At 48.9% G+C, this 21,492-nt stretch overlaps 1 protein-coding gene across 1 annotated transcript in view; it reads left to right on the top strand.

The window, feature by feature from the left end:
• The window catches only part of EPG5 (ectopic P-granules 5 autophagy tethering factor), a 272,060-nt gene that overhangs the window by 225,299 nt on the left and 25,269 nt on the right, over positions 1-21,492 (top strand). Inside the window, exons 36-42 of the mRNA XM_075327440.1 lie at positions 4,623-4,798; positions 6,208-6,393; positions 6,474-6,683; positions 15,663-15,807; positions 16,879-17,121; positions 18,136-18,355; positions 20,196-20,411. Of these exons, the coding sequence (XP_075183555.1) occupies positions 4,623-4,798; positions 6,208-6,393; positions 6,474-6,683; positions 15,663-15,807; positions 16,879-17,121; positions 18,136-18,355; positions 20,196-20,411 (1,396 nt within the window). The remainder of the gene's footprint in view (positions 1-4,622; positions 4,799-6,207; positions 6,394-6,473; positions 6,684-15,662; positions 15,808-16,878; positions 17,122-18,135; positions 18,356-20,195; positions 20,412-21,492) is intronic.

Genomic DNA, 21,492 nt, shown 5'->3' with positions numbered 1-21,492 from the left:
CAGAGGTGGTCAAGGAGTGGGCTCATTCACCAAAGGTAGACCCTCCGGTGTCTAGACTCTCAGCCCGGACAGTTGTATCAGTGGCTGATGGCACCTCACTTAAGGATTCCACTGACCGCCAGGTTGACCTTCTGGCCAAATCTGTATATGAGGCGGCAGGGGCCTCGTTCTCCCCATCTTTTGCAGCAGTGTGGGCTCTCAAAGCCATCTCTGCTTCTCTAGAGGAGATGCATTCCCTCACCAGGGACTCTATGCCCGAAATGGTTGCCTTAACTTCCCAGGCTTCAGCCTTTTCATCCTATGCCATGTCTGCCATGCTGGAGGCTTCTCAGCGCACTGCGGTGGCTTCGGCTAATTCCCTCGCTATCCGCAGGATCTTGTGGCTTCGAGAGTGGAAGGCAGACGCTTCTTCAAAGAAGTACCTTGCTGGGCTCCCATTTGCTGGGTCCAGGCTGTTCGGTGAACAACTGGATGAAATTATTAAGGAAGCTACTGGCGGGAAGAGTACTTCCATGCCACAAACTAAAACCAGGAAACCTGTCCAGGGCAGGAACCAGTCGAGGTTTCGTTCCTTTCGTTCCTCCAACTGGTCGTCCTCTAAGCCCTCGGCCTCGTCCACTAACTCAGCCAAGGACCAAAAACCCAACTGGCGCACGAAGCCGCGTCCTCAGAAGACCGCAGGAGCTGCTGCCACTAAGGCAGCCTCCTCTTGACTATCTGGCCGCGCCAGCAACGTCCTTGGTCGGTGGCAGGCTCTCCCACTTTGGCGACGTGTGGTTTCAACACGTCTCCGATCAGTGGGTGCGGGATATCATCTCCCACGGCTACAGGATAGAATTCTCTTCCAGCCCGCCAAACAGATTTTTTCTGTCAACTCCCCCCTGCTCCAAGGTCGCCGCCTTCTCTCAGGCCGTGGCATCCTTGCAGGCCAACGGAGTAATTGTACCGGTTCCCGCCCGGGAACGGTTCAGAGGTTTCTACTCAAATCTCTTCCTAGTCCCCAAAAAGGACGGTTCCTTCCGGCCCATCCTGGATCTCAAGCTTCTCAACAAGCATGTTCAGGTGCGGCATTTTCGCATGGAGTCTCTGCGGTCAGTCATTGCCTCAATGACCCAAGGAGATTTCCTGGCATCCATCGACATCAGAGATGCCTATCTGCATGTGCCAATTGCAGTTTCACACCAGCGTTGGCTACGTTTTGCAATCGGAGAGGAACATTTCCAATTCGTGGCTCTTCCCTTCGGGTTAGCCACGGCCCCTCGAGTATTCACCAAGGTCATGGCAGCAGTGGTTGCGGTTCTGCACCTCCAGGGGTTGGCAGTGATTCCTTACCTGGATGACCTTCTAGTCAAGGCTTCATCCAGTGCAGACTGTCAGCGGAGTGTCTCACTCACTCTCTCCACTCTAGTCCAATTCGGGTGGCTTGTCAATCTGCCCAAATCCACTCTGACTCCGACCCAGAAGCTCACGTACCTAGGGATGCAATTCGAGACTCTGCCGGCACTTGTGAAGCTGCCCTTAATCAAACAGCAGTCCCTCCATCTGGCGGTGCGCTCTTTGCTGAGGCCCCGCCGTCATTCCATCAGGCACCTAATGCAGGTGCTGGGTCAGATGGTGGCGTCAATGGAAGCGGTTCCCTTTGCCCAGTTCCATCTGCGTCCTCTGCAGCTGGACATTCTCCGCTGTTGGGACAAGCAGACTTCCTCCTTGCACAGGTTAGTGGCTCTGTCGCCACAGACCAGGGGCTCCCTTCAGTGGTGGCTTCGGCCCCTCTCTCTGTCTCAGGGACGCTCCTTCCTGGCCCCATCCTGGGTGATCCTCACCACGGGTGCCAGTCTATCCGGCTGGGGAGCAGTATATCTCCACCACAGAGCGCAGGGCACTTGGACTCCGTCCGAATCAGCCCTCTCGATCAATGTGCTGGAAATCAGAGCTGTGCTTCTAGCTCTCTTAGCATTTCACCACCTGTTGGCGGGCAAGCACATTCGAGTCCAGTCAGACAACGCGACAGCGGTTGCCTACATCAATCACCAAGGCGAGACACGCAGCCGCCTGGTAATGTTGGAGGTTCAACGCATCATTCAGTGGACGGATGACTCCAAGTCCACCATATCCGCAGTCCACATCCCAGGCGTGGAAAACTGGGAGGCAGATTATCTCAGCCGTCAAACCGTGGACAGCGGCGAGTGGTCTCTGCATCCGGCGGTGTTTCGGTCAATCTGCCGCAAGTGGGGCACTCCGGAAGTGGATCTAATGGCATCCCGGCACAACAACAAGGTTCCGGTTTACGTGGCTCGCTCCCACGATCCTCAGGCCTTTGCAGCGGACGCTCTGGTTCAAGATTGGTCCCAGTTTCGTCTGTCCTACGTGTTTCTCCCTCTAGCTCTCTTGCCCAGAGTCCTGCGCAAGATCAGAATGGAGGGCCGTCGGATCATCCTCATTGCTCCGGACTGGCACAGGCGAGCTTGGTACCCAGACCTGCTCCATCTGTCCGTAGAGGTGCCGTGGCATCTCCCGGACCGTCCAGACCTTCTCTCACAAGGTCTGTTTTTCCGCCAGAATTCTGCGGCTCTCAGATTGACGGCGTGGCTCTTGAGTCCTGGATCTTGACGACTTCTGGTATCCCTCCTGAAGTCATCTCCACTATGACTCGGGCTCGGAAGTCTTCCTCGGCCAAAATCTATCACAGGACCTGGAGAATTTTCCTGTCCTGGTGTCACTCTTCCGGCCATGCTCCTTGGCCTTTTTCCTTGCCGACCCTCCTGTCCTTTCTACAGTCCGGTCTGCAGTTAGGACTATACCTCAATTCCCTCAAGGGACAGGTCTCTGCTCTGTCAGTGTTGTTCCAGCGGCGTATCGCCCGGCTGCCTCAGGTGCGCACCTTCGTGCAGGGCGCGTCTCACATCATTCCGCCTTACCGGCGGCCCTTGGATCCCTGGGACCTCAATCTGGTCCTCACGGCCTTGCAGAAACCCCCCTTTGAGCCTCTTAGGGAGGTTTCTTTGTCTCGTCTTTCACAGAAAGTGGTCTTTCTAGTGGCCATAACTTCCCTCAGGAGAGTCTCTGATTTGGCTGCGCTCTCTTCGGAGTCACCTTGTTTGGTTTTTCATCAAGACAAGGTGGTTCTCCGTCCGACTCCGGACTTTCTCCCTAAGGTGGTTTCTCTTTTCCACCTTAATCAGGACATTTCCTTGCCTTCCTTTTGTCCGGCTCCTGTTCATCGCTTTGAAAAAGCGTTGCATACTCTGGATCTGGTGTGGGCGCTCCGGATATATGTGTCTCGCACCGCTGTTCTTAGGCGGTGCACCTCTCTTTTTGTGCTAACCACAGGTCGGCGTAAGGGCCTCTCGGTTTCTAAGCCGACCTTGGCTCGTTGGATTAGGTCGGCCATTTCTGATGCCTACCAGTGTACTCAGGTGGCTCCCCCGCCGGGGATCAAGGCACACTCGACCAGAGCTGTCGGTGCCTCTTGGGCTTTCAGGCACCAGGCTACGGCTCAGCAGGTCTGTCAGGCTGCCACTTGGACTAGTCTGCATACCTTTTCAAAGCACTACCAAGTGCATGCTCATGCTTCGGCAGATGCGAGCTTGGGCAGACGCATCCTTCAGGCGGCTGTCGCCCATTTGTGAAGTTAGGTTCCGCCTACTTCCCAGTTTTCTGTTTATTCCCACCCATGGACTGCTTTGAGACGTCCCAATGTCTGGGTCTCCCAAAGGAACGATAAAGAAAAAGAGAATTTTGTTTACTTACCGTAAATTCTTTTTCTTATAGTTCCGTATTGGGAGACCCAGCACCCTCCCTGTTGCCTGTTGGCAGTTCTTGTTCCGCGTGTTATCACCGGCTGTTGTTGTAGACAGAGGCTCCGGTTGTTCCGGTTCTTGCTCTAGCTCTACTTGTGTGTGGCTATTCTCCTTCAGCTTTTGCACTAAACTGGCTAGATTTGGTTATCCAGGGGGTGTATATGCTCAGAGGGAGGAGCTACACTTTTTAGTGTAGTACTTTGTGTGTCCTCCGGAGGCAGAAGCTATACACCCAATGTCTGGGTCTCCCAATACGGAACTATAAGAAAAAGAATTTACGGTAAGTAAACAAAATTCTCTTTTTTCTGTTCAGTTCAGTGCAATAAACTTCATTTCAATCCAGAAATATTACTCAGTCCATCAGTTATTAGATATATGAAACTGAAATAGCAAAAACCCAAATTGTTATAAAGAAAAAAGGTTAACATTAATAGGGGTGCCCAAACTTTTTCATATGACTGTACATACATACATACATACATACATACATACATACATACATACATACATACATACATACATACACTCAGCTTTATATATATATATATATATATATATATATATATATATATATATATATATATATATATATATATATATATATATATATAATTAGATAGGTCATTATTTTTATGACATTCTCAGTTCCTGAGCTGCTCCATTTTCTGATAGTGGCCGCGGCCAGGTAGTGCCCTGTTTATGTCCCTGGATAGGAGTGCTGCAGACAGTCTCTCTTGGACAGCACAGGTAATACAGGTCTGGCACCTGGTAGTCGTGCATGTTGCTAACCTCTTACAAATCCATCTTCTCATCTTCCTGCAGATCATCTTCTGCCTGGCCAGCGGGGGGCGCTGTGGTTACATCTAATGCACTATTGTGAGTCCTGCACTGCACCCATGCACCCCGAGTATATTCTATATACCTTTCACACAGAGTACAGTAAGCTGCCTTGGAAGGACATGTATCCTGACCAGACACTCATGGAAGAGTTTTTCAAGGTGAGAAGCCATTTCAGTGCTGTAGTTTTGGGGTAGGATTTTGTTTTCAAAATTTTTCCTTTTCTTCGTAGACACATAGCAATGTGCAGAGGAATCAGAGTTTATTGTGAGTGCACAGCACCCTCCAGGGGTTGGGAGAGCCCTGCATTCATTATGGACAATTTTAAAGGAGTTGTCCATAGCAAAAAAGGGGTTTATTTTTGGTTAAAAAAGTGGTTTGGTTAAAGTGATATTTGCCCCACTGATCCCTGACACTCCTTTCAGTGTTTCCAGGGTTCCCCTGCCAGCCTCTACTTCCTGATTCTCACAGGAAATGACTACTCAACCAATCACTGTCTGAAGCTGTGACCTTCCTCAGGCAGTGGTTGGCTGAAGCAGTCACATGTCCATGTTTTGGGATGATTATCGCTACAGCAGGAAGTAGAGACCAGTGTGGAAACTGGCAGACTCCTAATAGGAGCACCAAAGGTAAGGTTAGTTTTGCTTCTTTGATTTTTTTTTTTTTTACTCATTTTCACCCCCTTATTTAGGGAAAAGGGTTAAATGGTAATGTAAAAGTTGTAAAAATGTACAATAATTCAGAATATAGTAATACAGCACAGTGACCAGTATGCACATGTCACATAGGTGACGGGGTAACTGGAGCAGGGACACTTAAACTGGCCCTCAGAGTAGAACCCTGTGCTGTCCCTTACCCCAGAGGTAGGCTTGACCGTAGCCAGGTCTGGACCGCCAGCGTGACCCTAACTCCTGATCTAACACCCCCTCTCCCCAACCTTATTATAAAGAGTTCAAGCGGCCTGAGCGCCTAACAATAGTTCACAAGCCAGTAGGAATTCACTGCTCTCGAGTCCAACAGGAGTTAAGCTAAAACAGCCGACGCCCGGGTCAGGCTAAGTAAGGCTGGTTTCACATCCGCGGTATTCTGCCGGATCCGGCACAAGAGCAGTACAGTACAATACAGTTCACAGACAGTGCGGCAAGCCCCGGTCACATGCTGTCACATGCTCCGGTCACATGACCCTATGTGCCCGGAGCTTGCCAGTGAACTGTATTCTACTGGACTACCCTGGTGCCGGATACGGCAGTGTGGCAGGAAAACGCTGATGTGAAACCAGCGTAACTAAGAGACCTCAGGTCGTTTGTCAGACTCTGTGGAGTGAATAGCGTCCAACACCACCATGACACCCAGCGAGTGCAAAGGTGAACACCACATGACGGCACAGTAACTAACTCAACCACTGCTGATCACCGTGGGTCTGGCTGGGGCCTATGACTAGGGGGGGTCTGATGACATTACGTCTGCACACTCCTGCCTCAGCGATAATAGTCACATTAATGAGCATTGCCCAGTTTGGCCAGTATATGTTGGTCATGGATTTCCTGCCCTAATTGTTTTTGTCAACTAGGTGGAACGTGGAAGCCCAAAGAGCTGTTTCCTGTTTCTGGGAGGTGTATTATGTGATGTCAACTGGATGAACGTCCTGGCCGATGCCTGGGGTCCCATTCCTCGGCCAGAAACCCACCGGATGCTGGTTTGCCTCCTATACATGCTGGTATTTCTCACCAAAGAGGAGCAGCTCATAGATGAGCCGGTACGTTGTATTACGACTTTGCATATCAGGCGTGTTTGCTAAGAACAGGTTTCTCATTGCTTTTTTTTTTTTTTTTGCAGGGGGCTCCTTTAATTAGCCTTTTAGGGCAGGCTGGTACGCTGTCCTGGCATTTAGTGGATGCTGTATCTTACCAAAATGTCATTGGGTATTTCAGCAGCCATTACCCACCGTCTGTCATCCTGAGCACACACCTGGCAGATGAGCTGCTCCTGAAGCTTCTCCGTGTCTCCGCAGGATTCTCCTCTTTTCCAGATTGCAGCATTTATTCCGTGAGTATAAGACCTGGTTGTGTACATGGAGTCCAGAATCGGCCATACTGCTTTTCGGAAGTGATTCCGATTTTTCCTCCTCTGTGCAAAAGTTACATTTAAAGGGGAAACATTATGGCTGTTCCTAAATTATATGGTATAAAATACTGGTACATATACAAGGTTGGTTTTCCTTTAAATTAACATTGGAGTTGGTGTGCTTTTGTGTTGTTAGTGCGGCTAGGGGCCGGATAAATACCCCCATAACTGCCCTGTTAGATTGGTAATTATACTACTATACTTTTGACTGCAATACTATTGGACAAATAAATCACGTAACAAAAAATAATCTAATATATACAGTAAAGCTGAGTGTATGTGTATATATGTATGTGTATGTGTGTGTGTGTGTGTGTGTATGTATATGTCCGCTAAAGGAATCCACACCGTCGCATTTACAATCATGAAATTTTGCACAGCCACCCCATGTGACTCAGGGAACGTTATAGATTATGTTTTGAGGGGAAAATTTAACCCCATGCTTTAGTTATTCCCAAAAAACCTGCTTACATTATAGTGAATGGAGCTGGGAGCTACAGGTTATTAATAGCAGCTGTGATTGGATGTTATAGGAACAAAAGACATTCTTCGTATAAGGCTTTGTGCGCACCTTGCGTTCTAGCTTGACAAATATTCTGCAGAGTTTTGTCACTGCATGTGCATTTCAAAATGCACCCAAAACGCTGCATTTTGGATGCATTTTGAATGAATTTTATTTGCAGTTTGGATGCGTTCTGGATGCTTGCTCTACCATAGACAGAGAGGGAAAAGCATCCAAAACGCACAAAAGAAGTGACATGTTGCTTTTTTGAACTCACCGATTTTGTCAAATATTTGGCATCCAACACGCCTTTAAAAAGCAACGTGCGCATGGAATTTGCTGAATTCTCATAGACTTTGCTGGGGACGCACAATGCATGCATTTACGCTGCAGTTTAAAATGCTGCGGAAACGCATGAAAAAAAAAAAACGCAACATGCACACACAGCCTAAGAAGATTGTGTGAGGTAGTATGATTTCAGTGGAGAATGAGAGACAGACACAGAGAGATAGAGACACACACACACAGGGAGACAGAGGCACAGACCGACACAGAGAGGGAGACAGAGACACATAGACAGAGAAACACAAAGCTACATGTAGACAGAGACACACGGAGACAGACAGAGCCACACAAATATACACGGAGACAGAGATAGAGACTCACAGAGAGAGACAGAGGCACAGACAGAGAGAGAGACAGAGACACACAAGGATAGACGGAGACAGAGACACACAGAGACTCAGAGAGGGAGACAGACACAGAGACATAGACACACAAAGATAGACGGAGATAGAGACACACGGAGACAGAGACAGACAGAGCCACACAAATATACACGGAGACAGTGATAGAGACACACAGAGACTCACACAGAGAGACAGAGGCACAGACAGACAGAGAGAGAGACAGAGACACACAAAGATAGACAGAGACAGGCGGAGACAGAGACACACGGAGACAGACACACAGAGACTCAGAGAGGGAGACAGGCACAGAGACAGAGACACACAAATTTAGACAGAGACTCACACAGAGAGACAGAGGCACAGACAGACACAGAGAGGGAGACAGACACACAAAGATACACGGAGACAGAGACACACAGAGACAGAGATAAACAAAGATAGACGGAGACACACAGAGACACACGGAGACAGAGACACACAGAGACTCACACAGAGAGACAGAGGCATAGAAAGACACAGAGAGGGAGACAGAGACAGGGACACACCAAGATACACGGAGATGGAGACACACAGAGACACATAAAGATACACGGAAACACACAGAAATGGAGGCACACGGAGACAGACAGACAGAGAGGGGAACAGACAGACCGGGACAGTGGGAGAGACACTTAGTTACTATTCCGGGCAACGCCGGGCACTACAGCTAGTAATTATATAAAAACACAAATATAAAAGTTTAAATCGCCCTCCTTTTTCTATCTTTCAAATTCCAAATTCTGCAAAAGAAGGGAATTTTGTTTACTTACCGTAAATTCCTTTTCTTCTAGCTCCAATTGGGAGACCCAGACAATTGGGTGTATAGCTATTGCCTCTGGAGGCCACACAAAGTATTACACTTAAAAGTGTAAGGCCCCTCCCCTTCTGGCTATACACCCCCAGTGGGATCACTGGCTCACCAGTTTTAGTGCCAAAGCAAGAAGGAGGAAAGCCAATAACTGGTTTAAAGACCAATTCAATCCGAGGAAACATCGGAGAACTGAACCATACCACATGAACAACATGTGTACCCGAAAAAACAGAAAAACCCCGAGAAAACAGGGCGGGTGCTGGGTCTCCCAATTGGAGCTAGAAGAAAAGGAATTTACGGTAAGTAAACAAAATTCCCTTCTTCTTTGTCGCTCCATTGGGAGACCCAGACAATTGGGATGTCCAAAAGCAATCCCTGGGTGGGTAAAAGAATACCTCATGATAGGGCCGTCAAACGGCCCTCTCCTACAGGTGGCCAACCGCCGCCTGAATGACTTATCTACCTAGGCTGGCGTCTGCCGAAGCGTAGGTATGCATCTGATAATGCTTGGTAAAAGTAAGTAGACTCGACCAGGTGGGTGCCTGACACACCTGCTGAGCCGTAGCCTGGTGCCGTAATGCCCAGGATGCACCCACGGCTCTGGTAGAATGGGCCTTCGGCCTTGAGAGAACCAGAAGCCCAGTAGAACTGTAGGTTTCAAGAATTGGTTCCTCGATCTCTCGAGCAAGGGTGGATCTGGAAGCTTGCGACTGTTTACGCCGACCAGCGACAAGGACAAAGAGTGCATCCGGGTGGCGCAGGAGCGCCATGCGGGAAGTAGAACCTGAGTGCTCTCACCAGAACCAACAGATGCAAATCTTTCTGAAATTGATGGACTGGACGAGGACACAAAGAAGGTGAGGTGATATCCTGATTGATATGAAAATGGGATACCACCTTAGGGAGAAATTCCGGAACCGGACGCAGAACTACCCTGTCCTGGTGAAGGACCAGGAAGGGAGTTTGTATGAGAGCGTTGCTAGCTCGGAAACTCTCCTAAGAGACGAGACCGTTACTAGAAGGCCACTTCCCGTGAAAAACGGGAAGGGAGACATCCTTCAAAGGCTCGAAAGGCGGCATCTGGAGAGCAATTAGAACCTTGTTCAGATCTCAGGGCTCTAACGGCCGCTTGTACGGAGTGCTGAGAAGACAAACTCCCCGTAGGAACGTGCGTACCTGAGGAAGTCGTCGTTTCTGAAAAAATACAGATAGCGCTGAGACTTGTCCCTAAAGGGAACTGAGCGACAACCCATTTTCCTACCTAGATTGCAGGAAGGAAGGAAACATAGACGATGCAACCGGCCAGGGAGAAACACCCTGCGCCGAGCACCGAGATAAGAACATCTTCCACGTCCTGTGGTCAATCTTGGCGGACGTTGGTATGCTAGCCTGTCTCATGGTGGCAACCACGTCCAGAGGTAATCCTGACGACACTAGGTTCCAGGACTCAATGCCACACCATCCGGTTGAGGGCCGTAGAATCCAAATGGAAGAATGGCCCTTGAGACAGCCAGTCTGATTGGTCTGGTAGTGCCCCCGGTTAGCCTACCGTGAGGCACCACAGAACCGAGTACCACAACATCCTCGGCCAATTTGTAGCGACGAGGATGGCGCGGCCGCAGTCGGTCTTGATCTAGCGCAGTACTCTGGGCAACAATGCCAGAGGTGGCACCTAAGGTAGCTGGAACTGCGACCAATGCTGAACTAAGGCGTTTGCCGCCAGAGCTCGATGATTGTGAAACCGTGCCATGAAGCTGGCACATTGTTGTTGTGCCGTGACGCCATTAGATCGACGTCCGGCCTCTGTCAGCGGCGCCAGATCTCCTGAAACCCGTCCGGGTGAGGAGACCATACTCTTTCGGCCACACCTCAGCGACTTAGGAAGTCAGCTTCCTAGTTTCCACACTTGGGATGTGAATTGTGGATATGGTGGATGCCGTGTCTTCCACCCACATCAGAACCTGCCGGACTTCCTGGAAGGCTTGCCGGTTGCGCGTTCTTCCTTGGTGGTTGATGTATGCCACCGCTGTGGAGCTGTCCGACTGAAGTCGGATATGCTTGCTTTCCAGCCGCTGTTGGAAGGTTTGTAGGGCAAGATACACTGCTCTGTGTTCAAGAACATTGATCTGAAGAGTGGACTCTTGCTGAGTCCACGTACCCTGAGCGCTGTAGTGGAGAAAAACTGCTCCCCACCCTGATAGACTCGCGTCTGTCGTAACTATCGCCCAGGACGGGGATAGGAAGGACCTTCTTTTTGACCAAGAGGTGAGAAGAAGCCACCACCGTAGAGATTCCTTGGCCGCCTGAGAAAGAACGACGACTCTGTTGAGGGACGTCGACTCCTCGTCCCATTGGCGGAGAATGTCCCATTGTAGTGGACGCAGTAAAACTGCGCGAAAGGAACTGCCTCCATTGCTACCATCTTACGTAGGAAGTGCATGAGGCGTCTCAATGTGTGCGACTGGTTCTTAAAGAAGAGCTTGCAGCCCGTAGTGAATGCTGTTTGTCTAGCGGCAGCTTCACTATCGCTGAGAGAGTAAGAAACTCTATGCCTAGATATGTTATCGATAGGGTCGGGGTCGGATCTGACTTTAAAAAGTTGATGATCCACCCAAAACTCTAGAGAGTCTCCAGCGCAACGTTCGGGCAGTGTTGGCATGTTTCCTAAGAGAGTGCCTTGACAAGTAGATCGTCTAAATACGGGACCACAAAGTGACCCTGAGAGTGCAGGACTGTGACTACTGCTGCCCTGACCTTGGCGAAGACCAGTTGGACTGTCGCTAGCCGGAAGGTAGAGCTACGAACAGAAGGTGTTCGTCTCCTATAACGAAGCGTAGAAACGCTAGTGCTCTGGATCAATCGGCACGTGTGGATAAGCATCCTTGATGCCTAATGATGCTAGGAAATATCCTTGGGACCTTGAGGCGATGACATGGCGGAGGGATTCCATCCGGAACCGCCTGGTGTCCACGAGCTTGCTGAGCATTTTTAGATCCAGAACGGGACGGAACGGCCCGTTGTTATAGGTACCGCAAAGAATTTGGGGTAAACCGTGACCTTGTTCCTGAAGAGGAACGGGGGTCATCACTCTTTCTGCCTATAGAGTGCACCCTGTTTGCAGAAGAGCAGCGGCCCGGCCGGGAGGTGGAGAAATTCTGAAGAATCGAGTTGGAGGACGAGAAGTGAGCTCTATCCTGTACCCGTGAGACAGAATGTCTCACACTCAATGGTCATTGACCTATGGCAGCTAAATATCGCCAAGGCGGGAGAGCCTGCTACCGACCGAGGCCGCAAGTCATGAGGAAGCCGCCTTGGAAGCGGGTTTTCAGACTGTCGCTTTTTTGGGCGAGACTGAGCCCGCTAAGAATCTTAGCTCCTCTGATCCTTTTGAGTCCACATTGGACGAGGAAAAATGGGACCTGCCCGAGCCTCGAAAAGGCCGAAAACCCCGACTGCCTCTTGCTCTGTTGGGGTTTGTTGTGTCCGGGCTGAGGAAAGGATGAATCCTTACCCCTGGACTGTTTAATGGTTACATCCAACGCTCACCAAACAGTCGGTCAGCAGAAAAAGGCAACTGGTTAGGCAACCTTTTTTGGAAGCAGAATCTGCCTTCCATTCACTTAACGAGCAGACCAGGCTCTGCTTAAAAACACGGAGTAGCGGAGGCTACCGCCGCACGGATCGCAGAGTCCAGGAGAACCTGAATCGCGTAAGAAACAAATGCAGACATTTGAGAGGTTAAGGATGCCACCTGCGGCACAGATGTACGTGTAAACGTGTCAATCTGTGTAAGACAAGCTGAAATAGCTTGGAGTGCCCCAAGGGAGAGAATGCCGGAGCCAACGGTGCGTCGACAGCCTCATAGATGGCTTTCGACCAGAGATCCATCTGTCTGTCAGTGGCATCTTTGAGTTTGCAGTTCCATCTCCCACTGCAACTATGGATCTAGCTACAAGCCTGGAGATTGGAGGATGCCGCTCGGGACATTGGGTCCAGTCCTTGACCAAGTCAGGGGACAGGGATAACGTGTATCCTAAGCCGTTTGGAGAAGCGCATATCTGGATAAGCGTGGTGTTCCTGGACTGCCTCTCTGAAGGCAGAGTGGTCCAGAAAAATACGTGAAGCTGACTCCTCCACTGGAGGAGCTGTGAGAAATAACCCACATTCTATAGATGGACGCTATAAGATTATTTACTATGGCGTCACAATCAGGTGTATCCAGATTGAGAGCGGTCTCAGGATCAGAATCCTGAGCCGCTATTTCCGCCTCATTACACAGCGAGTCCTTCTGTTAGGACCCTGATGAAACCGAGGCCGCTCATAGCGAGCCCACTTAGGCTGTCTGGGACTGACGTCCGTGCAGAGCCGTGACTCTGGGATGCGTGTGACATTCCCGGAGCTGTTAGTTATTCACACTGAGGGGGGCCATGGATCAATGATTCAACAGTGCCCATATTGTGAGAGACATGTCCGGACTGCTAGGCTTCTAGTATCATAGCCATAGTCTCAGAAAAACTGTCAGTAAATACTGCAGACACCGTCCTCATCCCCTGGCCATTAGTGCATACAATGGGAGTCTATGTAACCTGCCGGCCGTATAGCCGTACATGCTGTACCAGCTGTATAGAAAAACATGTGGTTCTGCACCTTTGTTTTACACAGAGAATATGCTGATAACTCCTCCGCATAATCCAGGAGGGTATATACAACGTGCGCCAAACAGTGCAATGTATATAGTACAAGCATATCTATAAGTGCACTTCTGCACTAGTGGGGTTAGCACCACAGGTGCTGCTTAACGCCTGTTGCAGCGATTGTGTGACTATCAGAATGCCAGGGTCTTCCACACTTGTCTCTGTATCGTACAGAAACTGACACTAATGGCTGCCGGCGTCCTTGTAGAGAAGGAAGCCGTGGGCGTGCCTGAGAAAGTGCGGGAATCCGGATTCACAGTGCACACAGTGAGAGGGGTGGAGTATGCAAAACATACTCCAGCTCTCAGCGCTGCTCTATGCAGCGTCACGCCCCTACCCTGACTGTCAGGGCTGTGGGCGGTAACGAAGGGAGACTAGGCCCAGAAGCCGGGGACTCGAGTTAACAGCGCGGCCGCCGTAAAAGCGCGGGCCGCGCTGAAGTCCCCGGCGCACCACAAGTGCCAGCCGCGCCGCAGTTCCAGCGGCCGGCGCGACCGATTCATAGAAGTGGCCAGCGTCCCGCCCCTCTCCTGACTGGCAGGTCTGGGGGCGGGAACGAACGGAAGCAGGCCGCAAAAGCCGGGGACTCTAGTTATCAGCGCGGCCGCCGTAAAAGCGCGGGCCGCGCTGAAGTCCCCGGCGCACCACAAGTGCCAGCCGCGCCGCTGCCAGCGGCCGGCGCGACCGATTCCTGGAAGTGGCCAGCGTCCCGCCCCTCTCCTGACTGGCAGGTCTGGGGGCGGGAACGAACGGAAGCAGGCCGCAAAAGCCGGGGACTCTAGTTATCAGCGCGGCCGCCGTAAAAGCGCAGGCCGCGCTGAAGTCCCCGGCGCACTACAAGTGCCAGCCGCGCCGCAGTCCCAGCGGCCGGCGCGACCAATTCCCATAAGTGAGCCTGCTTCAGCGAAGCTGAATGAGGCCATGGCACAGGCGCCGCAGCGCTGATGTCCCCCGGCGCACTACAACACCCAGCATGCTGCGGTGTGAGCGCCAAATGCACGGGGACACAGAGTACCTTGAGGAAGCAGGGCCATGTCCCTGATGTACTCCGCTCCATCCAGCATCTTCTCCAGGGGCTGTAGATGGAGCACGGTCTCAGTGCCTGGAGACCGGTAAATCCCACTTCACCCAGAGCCCTGTAAAAAGGGATGGGGAAGGAATCAGCATGTGGGCTCCTGCCGCCGTACCCGCAATGGGTACCTCAACCTTACAAACACCTCCGACATACAGTGGGGTGAGAAGGGAGCATGCTGGGGACACTATATGTGTCCTCTTTTCTTCCATCCGACATAGTCAGCAGCTGCTGCTGACTAAAAAGTGGAGCTATGCGTGGATGTGCTGCCTCCTTCGCACAAAGCACAAAACTGGTGAGCCAGTGATCCCACTGGGGGTGTATAGCCAGAAGGGGAGGGGCCTTACACTTTTAAGTGTAATACTTTGTGTGGCCTCCAGAGGCAATAGCTATACACCCAATTGTCTGGGTCTCCCAATGGAGCGACAAAGAAAAAATGTTTGTTTACTTATTGTGTTAGTAATTGTCTGAAGCAATAACATCTAATATTTGTCCTATACGGTGAAATGAAAGAAAGAAAAACAAAATAAAATGGCAGAATCATAGCTTTGTTTTTTATTAATTCTCTAAGTAACTTAGCAAAAAAATGAAAAACAAAAACCCCTTATAAACGTAGAACCATCAAAAAAACAGCAATGGCTTTTCCAAACTACAACTCATCGCAATAAAAAAACAATCCCTCACGCGGCCGTGTCAACCAAAAATAAAAGCTATGGCCGTTGGAAGAAGAGGAGGGAAAAGCGAAAGCAAAGTTGTAAAATTGTGCTGTCATTGAAGGGTTAAATTGGTTAATACCCCAAACTGGTCCTAATGAAAATGTCGGCTGATCCTGCAAATAAAGAGTATTTGACAATAGGAAGAAAAACAGTTCTGGCAGTCAGAATATGCCTCCATAAAAATAAATTATATCCCGTGCAGAGTGCTCATCACCGCTGCAGACAATCAGAGCTGGGCGAGAGGCTGCAGCGGTGATGCACATTGTTGACATTATGTCATGGATGCAGCCAAAACCTTTTGACCGGAGCACTTTCCTCGCTTTTCACTTCCACCGCTCCCTCCGCCGGCCTCTTCACCTTAAATTGTTTGTTTCCCAGGACGTGACCCCTAAATGCCGGATCTACATTCAGCAGATGGTACAGTTTATGGGCTCTCTGGAACAGAATGGGAAGATCACCGCTCCTGCCCTAGAACAGGAGATGTCCAAATTACTGGACGATATTGTCATTTTCAGCCCTCCAGGTGAGAGATCTGCTGCCTCCGGGTGATGATATCTAATGGAAATGCCCTACTGCTACTGAAGGGAGCTGAGCGTCTGATTTCTGGATCTGGGGGCATTAAATACTCCAGAGTAGTTTGTGTCAAGATTGTACTTTCCAGAATACACTCGAAAGAAGTAGGGAACAGTGGGAGATTTCAGCTCTGAAGCCTGCAGAATAGTGAGTGCAGCTCTGGAGTATAATACAGACTGTAACTTAGGATCACTAATGTAATGTATGTACACAGTGATTGCACCAGCAGAATTGTGAGTGCAGCTCTGGAGTATAATACAGGATGTTACTCAGGATCAGTACAGGATAAGTAATGTAATGTATGTACACAGTGACTGCACCAGCAGAATTGTGAGTGCAGCTCTGGAGTATAATACAGGATGTTACTCAGGATCAGTACAGGATAAGTAATGTAATGTATGTACACAGTGACTGCACCAGCAGAATAGTGAGTGCAGCTCTGGTGTAACTCAGGATCAGTACAGGATAAGTAATGTAATGTATGTACACAGTGACTGCTCCAGCAGAATAGTGAATGCAGCTCTGGAGTATACCATAATACAGGTATAACTCAGGATCAGTAATGTAATGTAATGTATGTATACAGTGACTGCACCAGCAGAATAGTGAGTGCAGCTCTGGAGTATAATGCAGGATGTAACTCAGGATCAGTAATGTAATGTATGTACACAGTGACTGCACCAGCAGAATAGTGAGTGCAGCTCTGGAGTATAATACAGGATATAACTCATGATCAGTATAGGATAAGTAATGTAATGTATGTACACAGTGACTCCACCAGCAGAATAGTGAGTGCAGCTCTGGAGTATAATACAGGAGGTAACTCAGGATCAGTACAGGATATATAATATTCTGCTGGTAGTCAGCTCAGGAATATAATTCAGAATGTACCTTAGGATAAGTAATGTAAACTATGTACACAGTGACTGCACCAGCAGAATATTGAGTGCAGCTCTGGAGTATAATAGAAATATAATGTATGTATCCTGCTCTGTGACTCGTAAATGTTACTATTTTGCAGATCTGGAGGTCCAGAAGCGTCACATGGCTTTAAGCAGTTTGTTCATGGAGCTTCTGATGGTCATGAATAACGCAAGTGTGACCACGGCTGAATCTCTACGTGGAGCCCTGCTGAAGTGGATTGATGGCAAAGTGCAAGGCATGTTGGTCATGCCCCTCTTAACAGCAGCCTGCCAGAGCTTGGCATCGATTAAACACATGGCTGAGGCAACGGAGGCCTGTATACTGGCATACTTCAAAGATGGTAAGCCACTGCAGGGTATATAATCAGGTCTATGTTATTTGAATTCAACGGACTTAAAGGGATTGTCCACTTCAGATAACTATTTTTATATACCTTATACGACCGGTAATAGAGGGGGTGTCCTCTATTCAAGATCCTCATATATTGAAGCCAGTGGAAAGCATTTACCTAGAGATTTTTTCGTCTTTGCAGAGGAGCTGTCCTGTCCTCTTACAATTCATAGATGTTACTGAGCGCTGTGTAATGCTGCCTTTCACAGGGGGTGGCGCTGCTGAGAAATTGCACATTTCCCCATAGATTACTTCTGATTGCTGGAGGGTCCCAGGGGAAAACTATGCTAATCTTTGGGTTTGAAGGTTTAATCCTCCTAAGACCATCATTGCTAATCTTCCAGAGGACCCCGTTAAGATTTTCTGTGCTATGGAAGACTTAACTATTACGACGTAAAGCTGGATCCTTTTCTTTCCCATTTTTAGGCTTTTCGTTTAGGGTATTAATATGAAACTCAAATCTTCAACACATATGATTGATAGGAAGGTGATAACACGAGGAAATGTTCGTGTATAGTCCTACCAGGGTCAGTGTGGGTCATTCAGGGGTAGGGATGACAGTGACAGACTGATCCGTATTCCTGAGGTCATTCATGGTTTCCCCATTCCTACTTCACCACTTTTCTATTATAGACCCATACAAAAAAAAAGTTGGAAAACTAATCCTGCCATTGTTATGGATAATTCAGTGCTGCACTCACAAGCTCCCTACATCCCCATTCATTCTACACAGAGCTTGTCGTCATTTCATACTGAACACTGTGCAGGTGTGTGTCTGACAAAAGGCAGAATTATGAATGCAGCTCTGGGCTATAAACACAAATGCAACCCAAGATTCAAGATTAGTGCATCATCATAAGGCACCACTTATATTTATACTGAGCATGCAGAAGGGTGATTAAAGTTGGCCCTATTCTTACAAGTAGGCACATATAATATAATCTCTTTTGCATTTCATTCCCAGAGTCTCTGCACATCCAGAACCCAGGCTGGGGCCCGATCCTGGCATCCTTGCAGGTTCCCGAACTTACTACTGAAGAGTTTCTCCAAGAATGCCTTACCCTGGGCAGTTACCTGACACTTCACGTGTACGTCCTGCAGTGTCTGAACCGAGAACAGACCCTCGGCAATGAGCTCAAGATGCTGGTGAAAATCTCCAAGTGGATCGAGCAAGCGCAACCCAGGTAAAAACCTCATGTAGAATATACAGTAATTTGTAAATGGGCTATAAGGGGATTTAGCTTCCACGCTGTTTCCTTTTCTCTATTGTTTCATTGGGGTACACAGAAGACTATGGGTGTATATACTGCTGTAACTAGGACACTATGCAAAAAAACTCCTTCGTAGTAATATACACCCACCCCCCTGGCACGAAGAGCATTAGTTTTAGCTTAGTGTCAGTAGGAGGCAGACACAGGACTGCTCACAGCCCCTTTTCTACCTTAAATTTACTGTGTGTTTTTATTGATTTCTCTTTTTGATTTCATATTCAGCTTGTGATTGGACAACAGAGTGGAGTTGTGTCACTTTGTCATCGCACCTAGAGGCCAAGAGCACAGTGTGGGTTTGGGTCACTACTGTTATCTCTCTGATCTGTCTTGGAGGACCCCTTTCACACTGCTTTGATCACTAACCAGTGATCCCGTCGGGGCTGACATCCGAACCCCCCACAAAAGGGGAAACTGACGCATGCGCCGACTGGACCATTGACTATAATGGTGCAGACAGCGTTCGACTTTGACGCTCTGGCAATTTTCTGGTCCCAGTTCTCCTTTCCAAATCTATTTCCTCCTCTACTGCTGATCCACAGACTGATCAAAAAGATCAAGGTGAAAGGGGTGCCCATTGTACTTGTGGCCCCGATGGTGATTTCCTTATCACAAACAATATATTGAAGCAAAGGCCAGTAAGAGTAGTGGGAATGTTCCCCAAAAAGTCAATGTCTCAAAAACTTCTCATGTGGCCTTGAGCATCACTTACAGCTGACAATGTCGTCTCCTGCTGGTCACAAGTGGAGATATTGTCTGCTGAGGAATGGCGTCCCACTCTTCTTGAAGGGTGATCCTCAGGTTACTGAGGTTCTGGGGTACAGAGTTACAGCCTCTACACAGCAACTCAGCTGATCCCATTTCTTTTACGGGATTCTGGTCTGGATAAATTGCAGGCCGCTCCATTTGAGGTTCCCCAGTCTCCAGCAGATATTCCCTAATGATGCGACCTTAATGAGCTGGAGCATTGTCATCCATGAAGATTAAATTAGGCCGGTGTTGCTCATGCAGAGGCACCATAACTGGATTAATCATGTTGATGGCAATCATTTATGGTCAGCATGAATCGACTTTCATCAGTGAACAGCACTAAGACACACTGGTTCCTCATCCAGCAAGACGATGTCGCCTGTTCCTGCTTGAAGCCTTGCAATGGTGCGGTACTGTTGATATAGGCGTCGTCTTGGTCTCATGATGTCAAAATGTGAACAGCATGATGAGGAGGACTGTTTAATACCAATTGTAATTGATCCTCGAAATTCATGAATCCATCGAATCGATGGATCAAACACCTGTTGTGAATTTTGCCACTTAGCTCCTTGTTAGAGAACAGCAATTTGTGCAAAAAGTCTTGAAACATTGAACAGTGGGACATGAGCATCCAAAAGGTTAGAGAAGGTCACCTAAAAAGGTTAGAGGGCATTTTAGGATCATCCTGAAACTTCACCAGAAAGCAAAATATCCTTAACGTTTTGTGAGTACTGTGTATTCTGCTGTTTAACTACGTTTCTTCATTTTGTTCTTACCTTACTGTTACTTCTGCTGCTGCTTTCTCACCAACTGGTTTAGTCCTGTAGGTGTAGTCGACAGTGGAGAAGCCAACTTATTCTATAAGTGTAATTCCTAGTGTCAGCCTTCAGGTAGCAGCAGCGCCCCCCCGTGATTTCCTGTATCCACAATGAAGGCTACGAGAAAAGGATTTTACTGTCAGTACCAAAAATCCACTTGTTATATGTTTGTTTTTCTTCATTTTTAGCTCCGTTATTGAAGAATCCAAACTCTTCCTGTGGATCCATAAGATTCTGCAGTTGTCTCTGATTCAGGTGGAGCAGAATGACATTGAGGTGACCGAGCATGTCCTCCGGACCCTGGTCTCTGTCCAGGCTCGCCTCTGCCTCCTGGGTGAAGAAAGAATGTCTTCTGGTATCCTGGGGGCTATTGGCCTTGGAAGAAAGTCTCCTCTCTCAGCCAGGTAAGGCCCCTGGTCTAAAGTCAACAGAGTAGATTTTTTTTGGTGGTGGGGGGGGGCGGGGAGTGACATTTTCACTATCTCTCAGCAACACTTGGCACCTGCCTTCCCTATTGAAGACATCTGTAAATGTACAGAAACCTACTCCATCCCTTCCAAAAAAATCAGTCTATAAAATGTTAGTACATAAAAGGGAGGAGGGGGATGCAACTGCAGTTTAATTCCATGTCTAGAATTGCATTTTACGAAATGGTGGTAGAATATAATTGTCGGAAAAATAGAAGGAACAAAGAGAAGAAGAACACTAGCAACTCCATGGCTTGATACCATCAAGATAACGGCGGAGAAGAACCTAGTGCACCTATCTAGGCTGCACAAGATCAATCATCCATCATGTCGCTGTGGTTTGAGATCAAGCTGAAGGCCTTTAGGCCCTGTGCCCACGGGAGCTTGCTTCTGCAGATTTTGCCGTGGAAAACCTGCAGATTTATCTGGATTTTCCAGATAAATCTGCAGGTTTCAGCATGTACAGACACTCCCCATGTTATCCTATGGGACATGGGGAGTGCTGTGTCCACGTTGCAGAATGTGCGGTTGCGGAATATACTGCGGATCTCCCGCAGCCGTACATAACTGCATGTCAATTATTCCTGCAGCATTACCTGCGGAAATCCCCTGCCTTGGTCCCATACTTACCTGCCTTGATAGCAGACACCGGGTCATTTTCCCTCGGTGCACAGGAGCAGGAAGGAGGAGGTGGGCGGGGCCTGCACGAGCTCCGGTCATGTGACAGCCGGAGCTAGTTCAGGCCCGCCCACCTTCTCCTTCACAGTGTAAACACGGCCGGAGACGGGAGAGAAGTGCTGCGTGATGGAGGTATGAACGCCCCGATCACTCAGCACTTGTTCTGCATTGAGGATGGAGTGCCGAAGCCATGGTACTGTATCCTCAATGCAGAATGCCCGCAGCGTATCCGCAGGACATTCCGCAAATAAACCGTAGCATGGAAACATACAGAAGTTGTGCTGCGGTTTTCTGGGAGCTCCTGCGGAATGTCCTGCGGATATAACCGCAAGACACTTTC

Source organism: Anomaloglossus baeobatrachus, chromosome 1, assembly GCF_048569485.1.
Source record: "Anomaloglossus baeobatrachus isolate aAnoBae1 chromosome 1, aAnoBae1.hap1, whole genome shotgun sequence".
NCBI lineage: Eukaryota > Metazoa > Chordata > Amphibia > Anura > Aromobatidae > Anomaloglossus > Anomaloglossus baeobatrachus.
The sequence above is the reverse complement of the archived record's forward strand: the minus strand, read 5'-3'. Positions and strand labels throughout refer to the sequence as shown.